Genomic DNA, 25,511 nt, shown 5'->3' with positions numbered 1-25,511 from the left:
AGTATGATATTATTTTTAAAATTTAATTTATCATTGATTAAAGCTTTTTATTTTATCAGTATTTAGCAGAATACAAAGACTTCAGATAAGTACTCAATTATATCCTTTTTTTTTTTCTCCATTGGATGAAAAAAATTGATTTGTACTATTAAAACAAAGAAAATACTAGTTGCAAGACTTTCTTAATCACAGATTTCCAAAGTTTCCCTCTAGAGGGAGTATCAACACCAGGAGCTGAAACTCAAAAATTCACAGTCTGTAATCAAAGACAAAAACGCTCAACTGCAGAAAAACAAAGTCAATGCACATACTGCAACTCAACTCCCTATTGTAAGGTTTCCGTCTTAGTGTTTATATGGAATATAAGCAAGAAGAATTAAAAATAAATCAGAAAAGCAAAGACTGTAGGAAATCCAAATTGCTATCTTTTTGGGGGGTGGGGGTTTATTGGGGTTTGTTTGGGGTTTTTGTTGTTGTTTTTTTTGGTTTTTTGTTTGGGGCTTTTGGGGGGGGTGGGCAGTGGTGTTTAAAAATCAACAATTACATCATTTTCAATGCTGTTTAGGAGTGGAAAGGCTGTCTTTTGAAATTCTTTTCCTTTGCTAGCATTAACACCATCTCTTGCATGGCATTCCTTAGTACTGATGATGCACTACCAATACATATGACATAATTACCCAGAAGAACCTTTCACATTCTCTCCATCTCTTTACTTAAATGGTTCAAATTAGCAATGCAGTTAACATGCAGTTCAAAGATAAGACTTGTACTACAAATATAACTGGCACTGTGACATCTGAACAGACTTTATCAAAGGAAGACCAAAACTTGATTGTTAATGATCAAGTAGTAACAATGGATTCTGTCCAACACTAATGCAAGGCAGGCTGCAACTGAAGTGTTGCCCAACAAACACTAAGATTTTTCAGAAATGACTGCCTATATGTTGCTACAGAATAGCATTAAAGGGAAATAAAATTATTAGCTTTAAGGTAAAAATTAAAATAGGACCTAGACATATGTAACACACATCTATCATCATATATACACGTGATATATACCTATATATAACATCAGATACTATGTATGTTATCTTTCTGTTTGCTTTTTTATATATACATTTCTATATAAGCAAACAGAAAGATGTCTGATATGTGCTCACAAAAAAGTAATTTCACTAGAGGAAAAAACAAACAAACAAACAAACAAACAAACAAACAAGAAACCCAAACAAAAGAAACCCAAACATCTACAACAGAGGAATCTTAAATCAAGCAGTACTTGTCCTGAACTAGAACTAAGATTCAAACACTCAAATATTCTGTAGGCTATTTCAGTATACTGTCATATCCTCTTCATTTTACAAATTAATGACTGAGCAGCAGAAATCAAATTTTCCTTGTTTTAATTCTATCAAATCACTTTGGCTTTGGTACTTTCATTTAATATAGAGTTCTTTCTCCCAGGCCTCCTGACATGTGATAAAGCTGGTAATACTGAACTTGCGTGTAGTGTAAAAAAATCAAAACTGGTGGACACCAACCTGATGAAATGGGTCATCTCTGTATTCTTTCTTCACACATGGATTCACTTGAGGGCTTTCTACATCTGTCTCACTGGTACAGGAAGAATGGCACTCTGCACAGTGTAAGAGGTCCTCCCACAGCACATCTTCAGTTTCCGATTCCGGTCTCGCACTCTCAGAATCCTGTCTGGAGCTTGAACACCGAGAACTGCAGCTAGTACCTGATTTAGGTGTATCCTGAAATTAAAATATGCATTGGAATTAGTGCAGCTTTTTTTATTCTACATTGTTTTCTGATAGAACATTTATAAAGTTCAAATTAGTGAATTTGCATTTAACTGTTTTTTATGTTCCAATCAAATATCTTTCTCATCAGAATGAATTACAAGTTTATTGAAGGAGTGTCTAAGAGGTTGCACATTTTTAGACACTATACAAACAAGTAACAGTCCATTGTCCTTGCTTTGTTGGCAAGGGGGTCACATAACAAAGAATCAAATAATTTTAACTATTAAAAGGAAATAACTGTTTTACAGATTCTTAGAACTCATTAATTTTGACTTTACCAGCAATTATCAAGCCACAGACTCCAACTATGTCTCAAACTTCTGATTTTATAAGCTATAAATTAAGTCTCCTTTAAAACACTTTACAGCTTCATTATTTTCGTGAAAATGTGAAAGACACAAGGGAGGCTTAAAGCCATATCCACTGGACTGAAATTGTAATACAGAAAAGTGACTGAGAGTGAGAAAAGCATCATTCACAAAGTATTTTGACATTTTGATTTTCTGTCTCTAGTTGTTTGAGCTGAAGTGCTTCAGCTATTTCTCTACATGGTAAGGAACTCTTTCTCTAGAAAGGACAAGGCCCTGGAGGAAGAAGGGAGAGATATTTCTAGTCATCCAAGACCTGTGGCACTCAAACAGCCTTTCAAGCAAACAGTGTGGACACAATTTAACTAGTGTTAAAAGAAAGCTTGATATGTTCCAGAAGTACATTTCTAAATGTAAAAGCCTGTAATAAAAGAGGAATTGACTCTCAAAGTCCCCTACAAATCACATTCTCCCATTGTCCCCTACTAACATACCTTCTCAAAGACAAAGAGAGAGTGAGCTTGTTTGAAGTCAGTTATGCATCAGATGTAGAGAGGAAAAATAAGTGAGTATACATAGCTAATGACAGGTATACGTGTAATCTACATAGTCATACCTAAAATTTTAATTATTTTCAACAAACTGTACTTGAGAAACAAGCGTGCCTTATTAAGTTGAAATTTTACCCATATCTTAGATAAAGAAAGAAATATATTAAGTTTGGGACATTTAAATTTCCCCACACATACATATGCAACAATCTAATGTTGTTTTCAGAAGTAAGAATGCAGAGCTTTAAACTACTTTCTACAGTAAGCAGAATCCATTTCCTGTAAGACAGGCTGGTAGTCTTAAAAGTAGTACCATCCTACTCATTGCCGTCCTCTGGCAATTTCCATTTCCTCTTAACACAAAATTTATTTCTTTCTACTAATTTTTCTCAAGAATATACACAAATTTTTTACACTAAAAAAAAAAAATCACACAACATTTCAGCACACCTACTAATTTAATACGATTTCTAAAGCATTACCATCTGAAGAAATGTTCTTTGTTCTTCCCGAAAATCATGCTTAATGCATTTTATGTAAGCAATTTTGTAAAGAAATATTTAGAAAAAATTTGGTCTGAACTCTTTACCTTTCTTTTACAAAGTGAGGGATAACATCAATGCAGAAAGAGCCTGAACCATTTTTGTTTCTTTAAAAAAAAAAGTGTATATATAATTTATAGAAGGCAGTCACTACTGGGTACCATTGAGACCTGGAGTTAATAAAGTAACAATATTTAAAAAGCTTCTTCAAACAACAATTAAGTTGACAAGTAAACATGAAGATAAAAGAAAATGTAGGACAGAAGTCGAGAGTATATCCACTGACTTCACTAATTTTTTTTTTTTTTTTTTTCAAATACAAAGCAAGCTTTCACAGATTTGAAAACCATTGTTTCATTTCCTTTGTAATTGTGTGGGGGAGGCGAGTTGGTAAAAACAAAGAAAGGCTTCCTCTTTCATGGCAACGGGGAACAAGTGTAAAATACCACTGCCAAAGCTACACACGGAGCAAATTTAGTCTCTTCAGTTTCTGAAGACATCTACACAGCCTTCCCTAGCTCTGAAGCACTGTATGCAAGAGAAAATATATCTAAGATGAAAAAAATTACACTGTAATCATGACTTTCTGCTTCCTCTTGTCAATCACTACCAGCTGCACAAGTATATAGTCAAGAGACATCTTCTGTAATATGAAACAAAGAGTTTCAAGTATTGACCTGTTTGGTTATCCTAAACCAAACATACATAAGGCATTAAACACAAATCAAATAGCCTTCTGGACCTTTTTAACTAAAGTTCATGAGAAATAAATTAAATAACAGAAGATTATCTAATAGCATTCTTATGTAAAGCACCAACTTCAAGGCTTTGCAATTGTTATCAGAGAAAGCAATATCTGAATCCTTCTAAGGAGACGTTTCTTGTATCAAGTAGAAAGCTTACTCATGAGGTTCTGCCTATTAAACCCATCTGTAAGTGGGATTTTGTCAAAGCTGAAATTACTCTTTATACTCTTTTCTCATAGTCCTAATGAAAAAATGGCAATACAGCCTATAAAAAAAAGTTCCTGTATCTGTTAAGTTGTACACCATTAGGAAAAAAGACCATAATTTCTTTAAAATTATAAATAAATAAAACCACAATAACACATTCTTTTCTCTTTCAACATCTGAGTCTTTGCGATTAAGGACTCTGCTAATATAGAATCTATGAATTCCCCTCTTCTAAGCTATAATGTCATCAAGTCTCCTAAAATATCAATATTTTGATGCATTAACTTTTTTTTGAGTTTTCATTATAATATTTTAACTATTGTTTCAATAAATATGAGGGAATGACAACTCAGAGGTAGAGTCAATCAGACTTCTCCACAAGAAGGCTAGTGAATCCAAAATACTAACTAAATGGAGAAAAACAGGAGCACTAGCATGATGAAAACTTGCATGTTCCCAATTACTACTGTTTCTGTAAATCAGTTCTCCAGAGGAGATCACTGGTGTCAAGAGACTGTAGAGTTCGCCATAACCTGATGCAAGATCTACAGAATATATTTTATGTTCCTCGCAACAAATTGAAAAATAGGATGAAGCTCAAAACAACTAAATAAAAATCTCTTAATTTCAAAACACTGTCATTAAAAAAAAAAAAAAAAAAAAAACAAAAAACCCACACACACTATAAAACTGTCCCCCACTAGCATGACTTCCAATTAATAGACATCTAAAAATCAATATAGGAGAAAAAAGGTTTAAGGAAAATATATCTATTCAATAAGAAACCAAGAGGTTTTAACAATTTACAAGAAAGAAGCAATGGAAAAGAACATACCTCCAGAGGATAGTGTTTCTTATAATGGTGAGATTTCCTGTTTCGAAGTGTACAATCACTAGAAGTGCGTTCTACATTGCGACGTAAAGAATATCCAGTTTCAGGCCCTTCCTCACTGGAAACTTCATCTGATAAATTTGTCACAGTTCTGTGAATATCCTAGTGCAAGAAATACAGTATTAGTAAGATATGCACTCATACTTACTAGGTCTTATTCTCAGCTACTGACATGAAATGTCTTCCTGCAACATTATTCTTTATGCTCAGTTAAATCAGATATTAATACATTTCCAATTGTCAAAATCAAGTGGTTTTTGGAATTATAAAATAGAAATTGTAATATCAAAATAAGCATTTCTCAGATGATGAAGGGCTAGTTCATACTATACTAAAGAACAATTCTAACATTATTTTAAATGCAATTTCATCTAAACCTAACCTACCAAGAGAGGTTTAGAGGCAATATATCCATAAGATTTGGGAAAAAAAAAAAAAAAAACAAAACCAAACAAACAAAAAAACCACTACCAAAATTGTGATAGCAGACACTGTAACGTTATCAACACATACAATACAAAGTTAACATTCACCTCTTCTTTCAATGATAAAGTGCTACAGATTGCATGTAGAATACTCACATTATTAATTTATTCCATTTTCAAATTCCCTGATTTTAAAGTAAAGTTAAAGTTGTCCTTATGGTAACAGAAAGAAAAAAGGGCAGCAAAGGATTATTCAGCTGTCAAAAACTTTTTTGTACATTCTCATTTATTATGAGATCACCAGAGAGGACCCTGTAAAGTTTCCTTTGGAGTCATCAATGAAATGCTAAAAGGACAAAAATAGTGAAGCTATTCTCTATGAATACAACAAATCATTTCCCCCCCTGCAATTCAGACATCACTCTCTCTTCCATGATGAACTCTGTTTTCTGAGATGCTTCAAGGTCGGGTCATTTCACATTTTTAACAGCTGAGTTTCACAGAGTAAAAGGGACAGGCAGAACAGTCTGAGGTGTCTTATCTACTACCTTTTGCAGTGGCACCAAAATGTATTGATTGTACCTGGATGAAGAGATGAGGAGGAGAGAAGAGAGGAGCCAATTCTAGCCTCCGTCAATTTCTCTTTAATATGGGTGCGTACTCACCAAGCAAGTTAAACACAGACAACATGTCATCCATTATATCAAAGGAACTTAAAATGCTTTAAAAGTACTTTTTCTTAAAAATCCTTGATTTGCTGAATTTCATCAAGAATGCAAAATGCTTGGAATTGATAAAGACAACTGAATCTCAGTTGCTATCACTGCTGAGAAAGCACATCCTGTAGAGCAACAAAGTGAAGTTTTTGCCCCGAGGTAAACCATCATCACCTTCAGACTGACTTAATCATATGGACCTTTAAGGGCCTGTTAAATAATTTGGCTATGAAATCCACAAAGAATGTCTTTCCTTTATAAAAATGTGTACTTTTAGAATTCCAGTAGAATAAGCTTTCCCTTTGATATTATCATGGAAAAAAATCTTGCTGTGATTGATCATTGATGGTAAATACTAGTGAGAGTCAGTTAAGTATAACAGCTGTAATAGCACTCCTGTTCAAATGTCAATAAGAAAGCCAGGAAAAACATTTTGGAAAAGCTATTCTGTAGATCAGCAAGATGAAAATAGGCTATCCAGGATATAATCAGATCCAGCTAAGTTAAAAGTTCTGCTTTCTTACATTACCGCTTTCTACACTTCCGTCTCATCCCTGTTCCTCACTATAGAGTCCTGTCTACTTCACTGACATGGAAATCATGCTTTCCTCATCTTCTACAAAGAATTAAAAAGAAAAAGAAGATGATTCACAGGCAAATGCTCAAAGTGACCTCAAAACTACAAATTGTCAGTAATCCAAAATTTGTTACATTTTAGCATAGAAACAGACCTGTGCCCAGAGTATCAGAGAGGCAGGAAAAGGTACACTGTGTTTAGCTGGTCTGGAAAAACCCACAGATAAAAGACACACAAATTTGTGCACTGAAATACAGAATGGCAAAGAATGTTTAGATGTCAGTAAGGATCCTTCTACAAGAAAAAGGAAAGGCTAGGAATATAAGGATGAAATAAGATGATTAATATAATTTTTGGCCCCAGGACCCTAGTCTAACTTCATTTTTAAAACATTTTTCAGGATAAAGTAGATAAGAATGTATTAAAAGCATCATAAAAATACACTTCATGTATCATTTGACACATTCATAATCCTGCTTTGAAAGCAATGAAGCCCACTTACTTTGTGATGACTGTGATTGTTGAAGGCATCTCTCACTGTTGTGGTGCTCCACCCCGACTCTTCTGGCTTAATCACTTCACATCGACGTTCATGGGCCTGCATACATTCTTCACTGGTTTTACCTGTCTTTTTCCCATCAAGGGACACGTAGCCATTATCAGTCTCAGTGGATTTATCTATTGAGTTTTTTGCTTTCTTAGATCTATTTGAAACAAATATATGTATTAAATTAATGATTCTCTCAATTTTTTCCCAGTCTAAATCCTGCTTATCCCTCTCAACCCATGTTTTAGTTTTACTACTACTTACTTTACTAAGATGACCACAAATGAATAATATTAACATTTGATGCAATATTTGTAACTATTTCATCTTCTAAATAATACCCATCATCATTACCTAAAACTGTTCCAAAAGAAACTGTCAGTGTTTGCAAGAAAATTCTATTATTAGCTACTGAAAGAAAAGGAAATATATGTTTTAAAACTAAAACTTCACAGCAACTTTGCCTTTAGAAGAACTACAAGCCTCAAGCGTAAATGAGAAACTTCTCTATTCTATCTTAACAAAAAGAAGCAGCATGCTAAAAGTTTCTTTAACTGTTATTAATTTAAAGCAAGTATGCCATTTCCTGAAGCTGCAACCAAACATGCTGTTTAGTACTCTGTACACAGATATTTGTTGTTGTCGTTTTAAATACATTGTGCTTAATGACAACTCTACTAGACAAAAGGTGATTTACCCTTTTCTGTGTTACCCAGTAACACCCTGGCAACATATTTCGATATATCTTACAAACACACTAATTAAGTCTGTTTTCAAATCATAAAATAAGTTTATGAATTATGCTTTACTGTTATTATTCTTAAGACTACTAATATTGATGAATAGTTTTCCATAACACACACTAGACACCAAGGCCCTTATCTAGTCAACAGATGTAGCAGCAACAGTATCTAATGCCAGAAAAAGGCTTTCTCAAAGCAAACATTTGGGTGATTACACTTCCATATTAGAATGTGTGGTCGATGAAGGAATGAAAAGGAATAACAGCTTGCTACCTTACCAATAGAGACTACTTTAAATCTCAGTTTAAGCTTCTGTATTCTCAAAGTAAACACATAAAAAAAAAAATCAGAAAAGCAATTAATATCTTATATTTATTAATCTTATTTGTTAGATTCCCAGAACACTTGTGAAAAAACTAAAAAGTGTTATAAATCAAGCTTGCAGATTTTTTTTTTTTATTAAAAGTAGAACACTGGACATAGGTCATAAAACTATCAAGAATCTGTTCAATTGATCTTGTGCTCCTATGAGGGAATATGCATTGCCTTTCTCTTTAAGTGAGGCATTCTGTGAGAGCTTGGATTACACAGCAGAAGATTAAATTCCTCTTTAATATGCACATTGAACAAATTGGGAGAATTGGGATAGTCACCTCACATTCCTCCCAGGATAAGGTATCCCACATATACAAGGGAGACCTGAGCACAAAAAATGGTTAGGGAGAGCTGGATAAAATGGAAAAATTCAAAAAGGAACAATTAATCTGTTGACGTGCAGATAAAATAATGAAGAGAAGAGATAATGTTACTAAGGTGTTTCAGCCTCCTTTCCCATCTTTAATCTCATTCTCCCTTCCTTCACCCCTTCCTGGAAAAAAGCTAACAGCATATTATTTTTAAACCAAAGTAACTGCTGCTCCACTTCTCTTGTTGGAAGCTCTTGTAGGATGCTATAGTACTCACCTAGTATTCCCTGACCTATTCCTAAAATTCTTAGTCAAATTTATTTCTAAATTAATACAAAACCAGTAGAAATACTTTCTGTAGTTATTATATATTTGCATGGATTAATTTTTCATATAAGCTTACAAAGGTAAAGAGACAGCAAGATGCTTTAGCATGTGTTTTGTGGAGGAGAAGCAGTTAGTAAGCCTCCTGTTTGCAGATTATCAATGTGTTAGCTCACATACAGAGTTTTAATTTTCTAGATCCATTAAGATCACCTAAAACATTATTGAGGCTTTGGACAAAAAGATCAAACTATCAATAGTAAACATGTTAGAACTTTATTTCTGTGCTGTTCTATAATGTCATTGTTTAATTAAGCTAAAGAAGAGAAGGTAACTGAAGAAAGAGAAAGCTTAGCTTATTATTTAATGAAAAAATTGCTGTTTCACTTCTGGAATAAAGCAAGTATCAGCCTTCAGTGGCAACTCATTGGAAAATAGTAAGTTTTAGTAAGCTCAGTTGTGAACATTAAGGGAGTAGCACTAATATTAAATTACCTGCAATAAGCAGGAACAGAGGCCAATTTTTAATGCATTAAATATATTTTGGCACTTTTTAAAAAATTTACTTTTAACAGTGCAAAAGGGAATGCAGTTCTCATCACATACATACATATGCACACACATCTAGTCAGAGAGACTTACTCCACAGGTTACTAAGCTCTATGAGCAGAGTAACAGGACAACTCTTCCAAGTTTGATTTGAGAAGTTTTTCTACATTTCACCTGAAACTTGAAAGCTACTAGGAAGTAGTCTCAAACAGCTGAGTAGGAATAGATAAGAGAAAAAAGAATGTATGTATGTATGTATAATTTGTTCAGATAGGACTTCACTACTCAAGCGATGTTTACATGCTAAAACTGCAAGACAAATACTAGCCTGTTATCAACTAAGGCTCATTTTGAAAAACAAGTAACTTGACTGAGGTCCTTCATTTGCTTCTAATGTAGAAGCCAAAGTTACTTTTTGTAAGAATCCCTAAATTTAAGTCTAAGTTTCAAGCCAGAAAAGCACAAATTCGGGCTTAAATTTAGGCTTCCGTGCACTATACGGTGTTAAAAGAACAACAATAACATGAACAACACTTCCACAGCTGATAGAAATGTATAGTTTCCTAGAATTACTATATGTATACATCATTAATCAACTTTACAATTTCATGCTAGAATTAAGAGCAAGACAGGACAACATCATGAATAAATGCAAGGAAGATTTAAGTCAAGTTTCTGGAAGACTGTAGATTTTCACTATCAAGTATTCTATTGCCATGTATTTTCATCGGGGCTGGTCAAAAAACCCTCTCCTCCCTGTTCACACTGCAAAACTTTTAAAGAAGTTGCAACTGTAAGATTTCCATAATTGAGTAAGGACACACACAGAGAGCAAAATCTCAAATCAGTACTACATTCTGAATAAACTACCTATTTGGATATTGCCCTCCTTTCCAGCAAAACTAACAATTAATATTTTCTAAATTGCCCCTGTGCTAGATTAAAGTTTAGAATTATATTTTAGTAGACAGACTGAATTCTGCCATTCAAAATGGTATTTACTGAATATACAGTTCCAGATTACAAATGATCTGAGTGCAGGCAAAGGGTCTAGGTACACAGGGTCCTGCCCTAAACCAAAGAACATAATTTCTGAGGTTAATTTTGAAACTGCTTGTTTAAGACCTATATTTAAAACTCCAGAAAAGTATGTCAAAGCTTAATATATGTGAAAAACTTCTGTAAATAAACACTAATGAGTCATTCTAATGTGCTTATCTAAAGAGCTTCAAAGTATGTCTTAAGAAACAGGACAGATGTCACTGTACAGACCCTTGCACTGACGTTTCATAAGATTCTCTTCAGCAATATCACCAAGTCAAGTAGTCAATGTACTCCATGCTGTGCTCCTGTTTACTCATTCCCAGCCCCACTGAGCCATTCTACTGTGCTGACAAAACTGTTTCTATTATCATGAAAAAAATTACAGGAAGAAACTGATCTATGTGATCTCCTGGGAAAAAAAGTTCTTTTTCGGCTGGATGAGTTCCTGATATGGTTTGTATGGCTCCAAACATACAAACAACCATGCCTCTGCAATTGAAGAGGTAACAAATGACTAAGGGCTACTCACAGCATTCTCAGTCACTCTGTGCTCTTCATCCTTTGAAGATACTAAGTAGTCATCATTGAAGCTTAATATCTACATCTATATACACACTACCTCTTATTAAATGGTTTAAACAAGTCATTAGAGCAAGTCCCACACAGCCCTTCTCAACTGAAAACACTCTGAGCCCAATACAAGGGAAGGTAAGGGAAAAAATGAACCTTCCAACACTCCTTTTCTTATTGCAAATCAGGATCTTCCATGAATGGAAAACATTCAAAAGTTTACAAGACTACACCCAAACATACCAGAAAGTAATGCATAAAGACCCAAAGAACAGCAGTGGTGTGTATTACTATGACTCATAGTTTGTCAAAGCTAGCTTAATCTACACAGGAAAAAGTCAAATGAACTCTCCTCTTGTAACATTTTTAAACATTCTTCAGAGTTTTTTTTAAACTTCTTCAGAGTTTCAACTAGATATTCCCAGAATGTAACATAATATAAGATAAGCTTTATCAGTGGTTAAGAGCACTTATCACAAGTATGACAGACATGTTAGCATTGCCATATTTAAGATGCAGCATGCATAACAAAACATCGATGTAATAACTTGCAGTATCCCTTTTCTCAATTTTATAGTATCTTATGAGCATATTTTCTCTTGTTAATAAATGCTGATATATAGCACTTACATGATGCATATATAGCATATCTTGAACAGAGACTGCTACAGAATGTTTTTTTTAAAAATCTTAATTGCCCAGAGCACTGCATTAGCACATTGGTCATTTGCAAAACAGCTCTGGAATGTAACAGGGTTAGATGTTTCTTTCAGCCATTAGAAAATGTATCTTTGATGTTTATTTATAAACTAAATGCTGTGCCTATTTGAATCCTGAAGGTGTTTCCTTCAGAAAAAGTATGTGATTTGATAACAGTGATGGATTTCAATAAACATTCTCTTAGAGTAATAAGCAGCTAATGTAATACTGTAAAAATAAAGAGTCGCATTTTCTCACAGGATTAAAATTGAGAAACTGAGTTGGTTCGTTCCTGATAGCCCACACAGAGTACTCCTACATCAAAATATTATTTAACTAAAAGTTAATTCAATATCTTTTCAAAATTATTGCATCAGCATTTGCAAAAGTCAAGAAACAACACATTTGCACATGTTCAAATACTGAGATGAGTTTAGAATTCAGAACAAAAACTAGATCAACAAAAGTTTAATCATTACATCAATGTTTACTTATTTCGAAAAGGGATAGTGCATCTCCAACACATATGTAGCCTTGAATAAATACAAACCCTGATAAAAAGAAAGCAGCATGCCAGATATCTCTGAAGACAGCGCCAATACTGCAAGAGGTGCTTGTACCGTAGCTCTGCACTGTTCCCTCCTGTGTGTTATCTGTAGTACTAGAGCCATCTCCTTCCCTATGTACTTCCAAATGTGCTGCTTTCCTTAATTTCCTTCATCAGAAGAGATTAAAATTGGAAGGTAGCTTTATAAGTGCAATCTACTAGTTCTATAATGTGTTAAGCAGTTTAAGCATGCAAAAACAAGCAAGATTTCAAAATATTTTGCTAAAGCTTTATCACATCAATTTAATAAACTCCATTTAATAAAACTAAGTACAACACTTATTGATTATCACAACACTTAAGCCTAAAATACATTTCATCTCATCCTCAGAGGCTTAGACTCTCAAAATTCACTATTGCAGGTTTTCCCATTTTAATGGGATGATTCACTGTAGCAAACCATACTCAGTGAAGTGCTGGAAGACTTAAGTTCTACATTTCCAATAGCATCTCTTTTAATGTTTCCCACAGAGATTACTAGTCATTATTGTACAGAGTTCTAAAATTAAATTTGCAGTAATATAAATACTGTCACTCTACCACTATTCAGATATAAACTGTTTTGAGGCAAAATGTCAGATTCAATGCATTCAAATAAAACAACGCACAAATTAGTCAACGTATAAAAGTTAAAGAGAACCAATTAAGCACCCATTTTAAAGTTTCGGATAAAAACAGAGCGCCAATTTCTCATCTCTTGCAAAGCAGAGACTGTAAACCCTGACATTTTTTCATGCACACTCTTTAGAATAGTTTAACAATCCTAAATTATAAGTACTTTAACGTAGACTATACCTTCTTCTTTTAACCCCTGTGCTGGGAGGTGGCTTAGGAGTTCGTGTTGAAACAATCTGACAATGCACAGTTCCAAGTAGCAACATTAGCCATATTGGCCCAATTACTTCAGTCAGAGGTATATTATGTGGGCTTTGGGCTGTATAGAATAACACTACAGCAGCAACTGGAAAAGAAGGGAAATGAAGTTGAGTTCAATATTTGAAATGTCTGAAATGGTCAACCTGTTATATGGCTTTTGTTAAAAAGAGAAACAATCAGATGTAGTCCTTTACCCACATTTTAAGCCAACCCACATAATTCTGAGAGGAAGGAATTATAACTGCAATGAAATAGGCAGTAATGCAGATTTAAACAGTTGCCTACTGTCTTAATACCCATCTTTTCTCTTACACTTGTGATATTATAGCTATTGCTCCAAAAAGAAAGCAGCAGAATGAAGGGGGGGAAAAAACATTTGAAAAGCTAGATGTGTCATGAAACGACTTTAAATTAAGGTGAAGCTTCAGTAGGAGAGAAAACCAAAAAGCAAATGTCATCCTTAAAGCAGCCCAAATAAATTTAATTATGTACCACCTATAACGACGCAGCACAATCCAACAAGTTAGGTGAGCGTAGGACTCATCAAACAAGGAGCAGGTTGTCCAGATAGGTTGAAGTCTCTCCATCCTTGGAGATATTCAAACCCTGACCAGACACAGCCCTGAGCAACCTGTTTTAGCTGACCCTGCTTTGAGCAGGGGTTCAGACTAGATGATCTCCAGAGTCCCTGCCAACCTCAGCTAGCCTGCAATTCTGTGGAACCATACATCTATTCCGATACTGTAAGGACCAACAGACTTGAGACTAGAAACTCTACTAGAAACTCTTTCTATTCTCTAGCAGAATGCATCTTAAACCCCATATTCCAGTCAAAGGACAAAATTGCTCATGTGGATAGACAGACGGGCATTAAGTGCAACCCTGTATACATTTCATATATACTTGTGTGTATATATTCTAGCAATGAGGAAAGATCAAAAAGACAAACCATGTAAACTATGAGGTAGTTCAGCTGAAGTGACTAGGACTCCAACTAGCGCCTGTGGCCGGAAGAGGGGCAGCTTCCGATTCCATAGTTAACTGTTAATTTTGTAACCCTATAACCAGCTTTTCATGTATTGCCAACCCCACATAGCCCTTCTTGCTCCTGTACCCAGAGCTCAACCACTTCTACAACTCAGAAATATCTTTACAGACTTCAGGTCAATCTAAACATGTTCAATAGGCATGGGGGAGACAGAAGAGGCAATCCCTCTCTTTTCTGGGCTTTCTGTATGTTCTTGTTGCTCTGCCTCTACGGCTTGAAGCACTGTGTTCTGTAACTCAGCTGAGAGAAGCTGTCAAGAAAAAAAAAAACAAAAAAACAGAAACTCCAAGAAAAAATTCAGAAACAGAACAGGGGAATAATTCTCTGGGCCTAACATTCGCACATCCCATGAGAACTTAACTTTCTTCTGGTACCGGTAGGAAGTGAAAGTCCCATAACTTAGACCTACTCCTAGCACAAAAAATACATGGTACAAGTTCGACAGCTTTCACCAGTTCTCTGCTGAAATTACTTGAAAATATCCAGCCACATGCAAATTTGTGTGACACATTCAAACACCTAAAATATGTCACATGAAGCCACGCCTAACACAGCAGATAGCTGGATGCAATGTCTTCCACTAAAAAGAAATTAGAAGCATTTTTCTATTTCTAATTTCCCAACAGTCTTTTTCCTAAATTAAAGCACAGAAGTTTTAGGTAGAACACGTAGGGTATCTTTTATTACTATATGTGGACAAAGTTTTTGCTGTATGAGGTTTCTCAGAAAGACAGTATGCATATGTCAGAAATCCAACTTATTAAAAAGTTTGAAAACAGGTACAGATAGTAAAAGGTACAAACAATATTATTACCTCTAAATGAGTTTATCTGAGTTTCTCACATATACAAGTGAAAGCAAGCAGCCAATTTCGACTCCTACCATACAATTTGGATAAACATATCGTTCTGAACACACAGAGCTCCACAGATCCATGTGAAATGATTTACGGGACTAGGGCTCCACAAATTAATTTCAAACTTCACTACAAGATTTTTTTCTGCTTCTTAAAAAACATTTAGCAAAACAGAGTGATCTAGAAGAAATCATCATCTTCTAGAAGATACAAATCTGTACATTGTAGATTCCTACCATGAAGTTTCACACAGATATAAGAAAATGTTACCAATCTCCTGGTCTTTTCAGTAGGATGGGAGGAAAATCCAAGAACCATTCTGCACAGTGTGCCAATACACTGTAGTTCAGATTAGCCTAGAATTCCTCTTACCAACAGCTAGGTCTCAGAACTGAATTTCTCACATCACTTAATTATTTCTTTACTTATTTAGAATATCTGAACTTGTATTTTTCTAAATTACAATAGTTTATCTTGTGAAAGAGACACAAATGAAATTATATCACATAGAGCAAAAAGCTGTATTAAAGAAAGCAACTGTATGTTTCAAAGACCAACAAGCATTTATTTTTATAGTACTTAAAGCTTTGAAATATTTCTATGACCAAGTTTAAAAATGCATACGTACATATATATGTATCTCACCCCAATAAACATCATTATATCACTATTAAATTTCTTGTTTCATTATTAAGAAATACACAAGAGAGATACACATTATAATTTCACACTTCATTTTCCTATTATAATATAGAAACATTTTTAAAGTAAAAAAGGTAATGCTACAAACTAAATGGATGAGGAGTCAGAAGAAAAATTACTTCGACTCATCAGCCTGTTCCGTGACCTTGGACAAAAAAAACATTTCTCTGTAGTTCTCTTATCACGCATTTTTCTAATCATACTTTATACTGAAGGAAACCAATGCAAATAGACTGACTCTGGAGTTTAAATCTACAGCCAAGGAAAGAATTCTTTTCTATAGGCTTACATAAATGCTAGCAACTATCCTACTAAAGCTAATCAATTTCAAAGCAATAACTCCAAGCAGTGCAGTTCATAAATTTATAAAAAATGCTTCATAATTAAATAAAATCATTTAACTAAACATATATAAGCAAAATAAAGTCAGATCATTTTACAACAGCGTCAGTGAGAACCTGTCATGATGACAGAAAGTCCGAGCTACAATACAAAATTCAGATTCAGGGCAGAAATATGTCCACTGGAATTTGAAGTGGTTTATTGTTAAGTTTTCATAATAGAATCTTGATGTTTTGGTGCTGCCTTACCAATTTTTGTATGACATGAGTAACTGAGCACATGAGTAACTGAGCACACCTTCTGAGTACAGTATAAGCAGAACTTATATGGAAGTGCTAGAAAGAAAGGCTTGAGGGGGGTTGTTTTAAATAGTTTCCAATAAAAATTTTTTTCAATTTAATTTCACTTACATGTACATTAAAAGTCTTTCGATTTATTTCAGAAACCATCAAAAACTCTGCAGTTAATTCAGCACAATTTAAATGGCAAGCATTTCAAATAGTTGGACTATAGTGTAATAAGGAATATTATTACTTCTTTTCCTGTATTTATTAATTCAGAACCTCAGAAATATCAGAAAATATTTTCATAGAATCATAAAATCGTTCAGGTTGGAAAAGACCTTTAAGATCATCGAGTCCAACTGTTAACCTAGTACTGCCAAGTTGACCACTAAACCATGTCCCTAGGCACCACACCGACATACCTTTGAAACACCTCTGGGGATGGCGATTCAACCACTTCCCTGGGCAGCCTCTTCCACTGCTTGACAATCCTTTCAGTGAAGAAATTATTCCTCATATCCAATCTAAACCTCCCCTGGCACAACTTGAGGCCGTTTCCTCTTGTCCTATCCCTGGTTACTTGGGAGAAGAGGCCGACCCCGCCTTGCTACACCCTCCTTTCAGACAGTTGTAGAGAGCGATCAGGTCTCCTCTCAGCCTCCTCTTCTCCAGACTAAACAACCCCAGTTCCCTCAGCCGCTCCCCATCAGACCTGTGCTCCAGGACCTTCATCACCAGCTTTGTCGCTCTTCTCTGGACACGCTCCAGCAGCTCAATGTCCTTCTTGTAGTGAGGGGCCCAAAACTGAACACGGTATTCGAGGTGCAGCCTCACCAGCGCGGAGTGCAAAGGGATGATCACTTCTCTAGTTCTGCTGGCCACGCTATTTCTGATACAGGCCAGGCTGCTGTTGGCCGCCTGGGCACACTGTTGGCTCATGTTCAGCCGGCTGTCGACCAACACCCCCAGGTCTTTTTCCACTGGTCAGCTTTCCAGTCACTCTTCCCCAAGCCTGTAGCATTGCATGGGGTTGTTGTGACTCAAGTGCAGGACTCAGCACTAAGCCTTGTTGAACCTCACACAGCTGGTCTCGGTCCATCAATCCAGCCTGTCCAGATCCCTCTGTAGAGCCTTCCTACCCTCAAGCAGATCAACACTCCCACCTAACCTGGTGTCGTTTTGTAACATTACAGACTATATGGATTAGGGAAATAATGCATTCCAACCATCATTTTAGTAAATCATAGATCACAAGGAATCTGAGGGGAAAAAAATTAATTACACCACAGCTCTGTAATTACTGTCCTATAAAACTTGCTTGTGCTCAGAATCTGCATTATCCTACTATTTTGCTGCTTTTACAGTCTTATGAAGGCTCCACAAATAAAGCGTGGGTAATTTTTTTAAATAAATTTAAGAATAGGAACATAAAAAATTACTACAATGGTGTTTCTCAGAATAAGCCACCTATGAACATGGTAACAAATAAACTATAACTTACGTATTTTACCACCTATATTACTATAAATGAGATTAAAATTGTTAACACTACAGGATTGCTTACCATAGTATATACAAATACTAACATATGCAACAATACTTCTTAAGCATCTATCTCAGAAATGGACATAAGGACTTCACATGCATATTTGTCAATATTTCAAATTTTGGGGCACTGGCACTGTAAAATTCATTTTATAGCTGCTAACATCATCACACAAGAGGCACTGTCCTCTTTTTTTTTTCTTTTAAACTCCATTTCTTGTTTTAAATACAATTTCCAAATGATACAGTGAATCACAACTGCAAGGGCAGATGGCAAAATTGAGAAAGTAATACTGTATTTTAATTGGATTTCAGTGGAAAACTTACAGTCATTTAGCTTCTCAGGGTACTTAAATTGCTCCAAACTTTCATTAACCTTCTGTTCCATTTCTGTTGTACACATTTATGATACACTTATTCTTTTGGTGACTTTCACACTGTTAGATACTGACTCATTGCATTACATTCCTCCCTTTCTAATTTTCCTCTTATATATTATATATAATTAAGAGAAGTACAAAGTCAGATTAGTAGAACTCAAGACCGAGCATCCTGAAAGCTGTGAATTGCCTTCTGTTTGTTAATAGTTGCTCAAAAGTCCTTCTATAATCTAGGAAATATAAAGTTAAGATACATAGTCTTCCCATTGCAATGGAAAAAACAGCCGAAGCACATCGGACACGTTCTTGGCACTATGTCATTCCAATATTTTCTGAAAATATCAGAATAAACCTGAACTCCATAAAGTGAGCCAAATAACATACAGCAGCTTCCATATGGTTAACATAAGGCATTCAAGTTGAAGCCAATCCTGTAATCCAACCCTACCTTGTAGAAGGTAAAGAACAAGCAGCCAGAAAAAGATGACCCTTGATGTCACTTGTAGCCACCACCTGTAGAAGAACGGAAAGAAAACAACTCTCACGATTCCTTTGCGGGTCAGAGATGTCCAAGGACTTTCAGGTTTTGCTTTAGCAAAAGCAGATCCTTTAAAAGTAGAAAAGAAATAATTTCAGTTGTTCAATAGCAGAGTAGTTAAGACAGTTATTAAAAGCAGCAATTATTAAACATAATTATTTGAATAAATCTCAGACTCCCACCATTTCACTATCTTCTCAATCCAAAATTTGCTTAAATTGTTGGTGCCCTCTTGACTGCCATTATCAGGCACATCATATCTACAAATACATATACATATCACATCTACAAATACCTAGATTTTGGAATGTGTGAATAACAAAACATTGCCATTTCTTACTATGTCAAAATTACTTTTAAATCCATTATTAAAAATTTTTCTGTTTCACTGAGGTATCAGAAACTTTATATGAAGCAACAGGAAGTCATACAAAAATTCCACATGCCCATGAATGCACAGCAGAGCCCCGTCCCAAAACAGCAAAGGGATCTGAAACATCAATATCTGTAAATTGCTCCAGCCATTCAGGAAAACAGAACGAAGTTGAGAAGTATGAGGAGTATCTGTCCAACTGAGGACTGGCCCCAGGAGCAGGGAAGCCACCCAAAGTATAATTTGTCTTTGTCTCTCTATTTACACCATTTTTCAACTCACTCATTCGAATGTCCTTTCTCTCTCATATCTCTCAATTTCTTTTTCTTCCTGCAAATTCCCACTTCTCTGGCAGCTAAAAAACTGTGCAACGTTTACTTAATGGGGGTGTGACTTAAATTATGCCAAGGTTACTGCTTGGAAAGGGCAACTACTGTGTGCTGCTACACCACCTCCACCTTGTTTACAAGCAGAACTGGCATTAGCGAGCTCTGTGCTGGCACAGGTAGAACACTGCCAGTCCTGGAACTAATTTAATAACAACTTAGACTTCCATGCAGAGCAGTCATTTAAATGCTATTCATGTATATCACTATATTGAGGTGGTCTACTGCTGTTCCTTAATTCCTATAAACATTTAGTTTTCAGTTCTGTTTCTTTAAAGTTCAAACGTTATCTGATTTTGTTTCTTTCTCTTGCATTCCCATTTTATAAAAGTTATGTTGTTAGGTGATGTGATAAAAGCTCACCTGCACACTGGCAGGGGAGCTCAAAGAGACAACGGCTGGAGGGGGAGTGCAAATAATACCCTGTCGGGGTTCTTCTAGACCCATCACTGGAGCCACCAGCCTGTTGAAGGCCCAGAGCAGGACATAGGCACAAGGGCAGGTGGGCAATTCAAATCATGGCAGGAACACCTTGACCAGGCCCCTCCCAGGGCTGTCCCAGCAGAGCCATCAGCCCCCTTGCCCAGGTGTGAAACCATCATCAGGAGCCATTGGGAGCAGCTCTCCAGATCACCCTTCAGACAAAAGAGGTTGCTGCCCAGGGGCATGGGACTATCATGGAATGCAGGGCAGAAGGAGCTCAGATTGCACAGGACTTATAGAATCATTATGGTTGGAAGAGACCTCAAAGATCATCAAGTCCAACCGTATACCTGATGCCACCATGCCCACTAAACCATGTCTTCAAGCTCCATATCTAAATGCTTTTTGAACACCTCCAGGGATGGTGACTCCTCTACCTCCCTGGGCAGCCCATTCCAATGCTTAACGACTCTAACAGTGAAGAAGTTCTTTCTAATGTCCAGCCTGAACCTCCCCTGGCACAACTTGAGACCATTTCCTCTTATCCTATCGCTAGTTACTGGGGAGAAGAGACCAAGCCCCACCTCGCTACAACCTCCTTTCAGGTAGTTGTAGAGGGCGATCAGGTCTCCCCTCAGCCTCCTCTTCTCCAGACTAAACAACTCCAGCTCCCTCAAAATGCTGGGATGTGTCGGGAAGACTTGGGAGAAAAGAGGGGTTTAGGTGATTTGAGGAGGAACAAGTGTGGAGAAATTAAGGGGTAAGGGGATAAAAAGGACTGGTCATGCGTAAATAGCTGCTGCTCAGTATGCTGATTGTCTGGCTGCACCATGCACCCAACCAGCACAGTCCATACCATCTTCTTATTAAACTCCTCTAACTCACTCCTGGGTGAGGGGCAGTCTATTCCATGAGCGTGTGTGAGGGGCCGAGGACCAGCACCGGGAGTCAGACATCAGAGGATGAGTCAGGGGGCCGCTCGTCCATGGTGCAGCAACCTGAGCGAGCGCGGGTGCACGAGCAAGCGCTGGCGCGCGAGCGAGCACTGGCGAAGATCAAGGCAGACCAAGTGGTGAAGGGGTGAGGCGGTCTGGGAGCAAGGGGGTGAGCGGGGTCTCTAAAGGCCAGCTCTGGGTGTGAGGGTGCCGGTGTATGTCTAAGGGCAAGGGCACAGCAGGGTGCGTCAGTAAATTTGAGAAAGAATTCAAAGAGCACTACCTGGAATGGATTCAGGAGATCATGCTGGCTGCTGGGCTCATGGAAAAAAAATGCTAAATAATATTTTCCTTAGCCTTCAAGAGGCATGAGGGAAATTAAATAAAGATAAAAATAACTTGAGACTAAATAAAGACTTTTCAAAAAAAGTCTCCTATCATCTGACCTTCTGTTTCTCTTTTGTTATTTAAAACAGGCAAGAAATATTCGAGGCTACACAGTTTTTGCTTTCCAGAAGTTTAAACATAACCTTTCCTCTAGATGGAAGAAGTCTGAATGCATGGCCATGGGAGATTTCTGAACTAATAACTTGAGAACTTTGATCCACAACAATCCTTGTGTGTCTTTTTTCAAAATTTAGATTTATACAACAAAATTTAAATCAAGTATTTAAGCCTTCAGTTTAATCCAGAGGTCATCTTTTAACAGTACTTCCAAACCACCTTCTTTAGAGAGGAGTTACATAGGGTTTTGTTTGTTTGTGTGTTGTGGGTTTTTTTTTTGTTTTGGTGTTTTGGGTTTTTTGTGGGGTTTTTTTTTGGTTGGTTGGTTGGTTGGTTTTGGGGTTTTTTTTGGTTGGGTTTTTTTTTGGTTTGTTTTTTTTTTTTTTTAAACTTAGTAATACCGTCTTCTTGCAAGACACAGAATGGCAGTTATTTTTATACTGAGAAATTCAGTTTTTTCTAGCTCAGGACCTACCTCTCACAAGATCAACATCTATGAGGTCTGGTTTCACATGTCCTGTTTTCTTTGGTTTGTTTCTCAAACCCTGCAATAGGCAAATACTATCAGAATATACTCATGCAGAAGACAGATATTATGAAAGAAAAAGTATCGATGTGGTCAGTAATTGTATTTAACCCATACTGCTATTGAAAATTCAGACAAATATGTCAACTTCACAGATTTTGAAGTACTATAAAGTAAACATTCCGAGGAACACGGCACAACAAATGCCTTTTACACACTTCACAATCTGAACAAACCCCAACCAATTACTGACCCATTAGGTAATTTTTCAAACATAGTTAAGCACTGACCACTCATCTCCCATGGCTTGGGATTATGCAGACAACATATGCACACACTTGCAAGAATTAGTAATACATTTATATTGGGTTTTCAGAACTTTTGCCACAAATTACTTTCCTGAATCTCTTTTCTCCTTAGATGTCTAGTAAAACTTCACAAAATGCTTACATTGCAACTCCTTAATTCCAAACCTAGATAGCAAATCATGCTGTAATGCAAGAGCCACTAATCGGCAAGTTCCACTGTCAGAAATCCAAATTCTAGAAAGTATTGAATTTTTCTTAATAGTAAATACAGATTAGCCTGTTAAAAAGAGGAAAAAAAAAAATCCACACAACAGGAAAGCAGCACGGAAAAAAGCAAGCTTATTTTGTCTTTTAGAAACAGCATCTTCCTTCGCTGAATAGCCAAACCATCTTGCAAAACTTTCAAGTTTGTTCTTAATGCTAAAATGTGATGCTGTACCCTCAGGTTTCAGAGACAGCTGTAAGTTTATTCTGATACTCTTAGATTAGGCTGTTGGTCACATTAGCCAGTAATGATTCCACAGACTACAATTCATATGGAGTAAAACATAATTATTTCAAAAAAATATTTTGGGTACAAATGGAATTATGATGGAAGTGGTTTAACCCTTTTCATTCAAAAAGCAGTTAAATTCACTGTGGAACTACGGATTTCCACCATTGTCGTATTTCACCTGATACCAAAGGGTTAAATAATTCAGCTAAATTAACATAAAAGCAGGCACATTCTTTGGCCTGGCATCTCAAGGTTGGGAAGCATCAAGAAAAAGAACAAATGATAGAAGAAGGGACACTGTTATCTAAGTCAGTAGGCAAGAATGTGGTGAGAGGCCTTCCAGAGAGGGAGTTCTAGACATGAAGGGAGCCAAGCTAATAAAACGTTACAACCCACAGACATCAAAAATAAAGTAGCTGAGAGCAGGACAGAGGTAATTGTGGTAGTGGGAGATCACGACCTCCCACTCAAATGGCCGCCCTGAAAGAGGGCAAAACCCCGCTTGGGTAGCACATGTAGTTAATATAGAGGTTTCAGTAGTGCTTACTGAGGATGCATAATAACTTAAATTAGAAGCAAGAAACTTACAACCACTCCTAACTGTGAATAACAATGAATATGAATATGTAATGTACTGTGAATATGCAAATGTCTCATGGTATATAATATGTATCTTCATTTTACTTGATGTGCAAGTTTGGAGGAGCGATCCCCCTTGCACTCGGCGTGGAAATAAACATGCCTGCTTTGTAACTCTCCGTGAGTTCTGGAGTTTGTTTCTGCACGTCACACTCATGTAAAAACATTTATTACTTAAATGTAAACATCAAATTCAGATGAAAGCATAAAAATTAAATTATTATCAATGAAAGAAAGATCAGTAAAATCTGGTAATGTTCATCCTCATAAGAACAATATCAAGTAAATTGTTCAAATAGGTAGAGTGCCGCTCAAAATATTTCACATCTAAATGCAACTGGATTTATTTTTCACAGTGAAATCAAAATTTAAAAAAAAAAACCAAACTGTTCACAATGAACTAGATATATAGTCATCACTGGATGTGTCTATTAGAAAAAATGAGTTTGAAACAAAAGCAAATTAATACATAGAACTGAAACAAACATGGACAGGATAAAATGTGTTCCGAGGACAACAAATACAGAAAATCAGTTGTACTGCAGATTTAAGCACTGCAAAGAGCTTAACATGCAAGATTTTTACAGACCAGCAGTCTTAAAACTGCAGTAATTTTATGTGGAATGAGAAAATGAGCCCATAATTAGAATTGGAAATTGATTATAATTCTAGAACCAGCTACGGATTCTTGTGAAATCTTGCATAAGTGAGCCACTGTATTTCATAAAAAGATCTAAAGCTTAAAAATAAGATGCTTGAAAGTCTAAATAAAGATGTATGTATGTCTTAGAAGAAATAATCCCCTGGAAACACATCCACAGTCCTAGGAAAAAATTACCACTGTTGCTAAAACTATGTTTTCATTTTAAAGAAAAAGTTCTGCAAAAAATAAGTCCACAAGTATAACTTGGTGCGTCTTTCATAGGAAAAGAAGTGGTGATACATTCTTTAAATAGTCAAATCTCAAACTCTTCCAGTGTCCGTAGACTGCAATGAATTGATGGTTCTACTTTTTGCCACATGCAGTGAAAATTGCATTTATTAAGATGCAATTTCTCCACTCTCTTAATGCATCAGAAGTATCTGTGGAATGTGGAAATGGAATGGAAATGTGGAAAACAACAGTGTTTCAAACTAAGGCTAATTAAAAAAAAAAAATATTCAGTGTTTCATACTGTTCAGGCTCATCCAGTTAGTCCATATAATTTCTATCCAGCACCAAATATATTTCAGTTAACTAATAGCAAAAATAAAGCTTGAACAGAGTCTATTATAGTTCTAACTGATACATTTATAGTATCAGAAACAGACTTTCTACTAAAATAATAATTTTTTTACATTTTTAGTAAAGTTTATATAAACAGTACTGCAGTGGCTTTGAGATTAAAGTGCTGATGTGCAATACTTGAACCCAGTAGTCCGTTTCAGCGTTAACATTATTACACTAATTACACTAAACTCAGTCAACACAAATTCATATAGACATCATTGTTAATTTGTTAGTTATTGGACTCCTGAGCCAAATGAGTTGCATTTCAAATAAGCACAAGGCATTATCCGCAATAAATTATTTGAACAATGTCCTATTACACAGTAGTTACAAGAACTTCTGTCATAATGGCGATGGGTTTTCACGGAAAGGACCCTGAAAGCAAGTAACACGCTCGGGTCTCGGTTTGAAATTCGATTGCCAAGGACGTTTCCGAAAGCGCTCTCCGCGCACAGGGCAGACACGCGGCACCGCAAGGCACACTTCGCCCCGAACAGACTCCTGCGTGCCCTAACAGCGCTTATCCCGGCTGTA

At 36.1% G+C, this 25,511-nt stretch overlaps 1 protein-coding gene across 1 annotated transcript in view; it reads right to left on the bottom strand.

Moving 5' to 3' along the window:
• Positions 1-1,543: 1,543 nt before the first annotated feature.
• The window catches only part of LOC104169006 (putative homeodomain transcription factor 2), a gene marked incomplete at its 3' end in the record, with an annotated part of 38,233 nt that continues 14,265 nt past the window's right edge, over positions 1,544-25,511 (bottom strand). The window contains exons 4-10 of the mRNA XM_009709809.1: positions 22,214-22,283; positions 19,028-19,186; positions 13,342-13,507; positions 12,490-12,654; positions 7,280-7,481; positions 5,003-5,161; positions 1,544-1,762 (exon numbers count right to left, since the gene is read on the bottom strand). Coding sequence (XP_009708111.1) covers positions 1,544-1,762; positions 5,003-5,161; positions 7,280-7,481; positions 12,490-12,654; positions 13,342-13,507; positions 19,028-19,186; positions 22,214-22,283 — 1,140 coding nt within the window. The remainder of the gene's footprint in view (positions 1,763-5,002; positions 5,162-7,279; positions 7,482-12,489; positions 12,655-13,341; positions 13,508-19,027; positions 19,187-22,213; positions 22,284-25,511) is intronic.

This window comes from Cariama cristata, unplaced genomic scaffold, assembly GCF_000690535.1.
Source record: "Cariama cristata isolate BGI_N322 unplaced genomic scaffold, ASM69053v1 scaffold8231, whole genome shotgun sequence".
In the NCBI taxonomy this organism is placed as follows: Eukaryota; Metazoa; Chordata; class Aves; order Cariamiformes; family Cariamidae; genus Cariama; species Cariama cristata.
The sequence above is the reverse complement of the archived record's forward strand: the minus strand, read 5'-3'. Positions and strand labels throughout refer to the sequence as shown.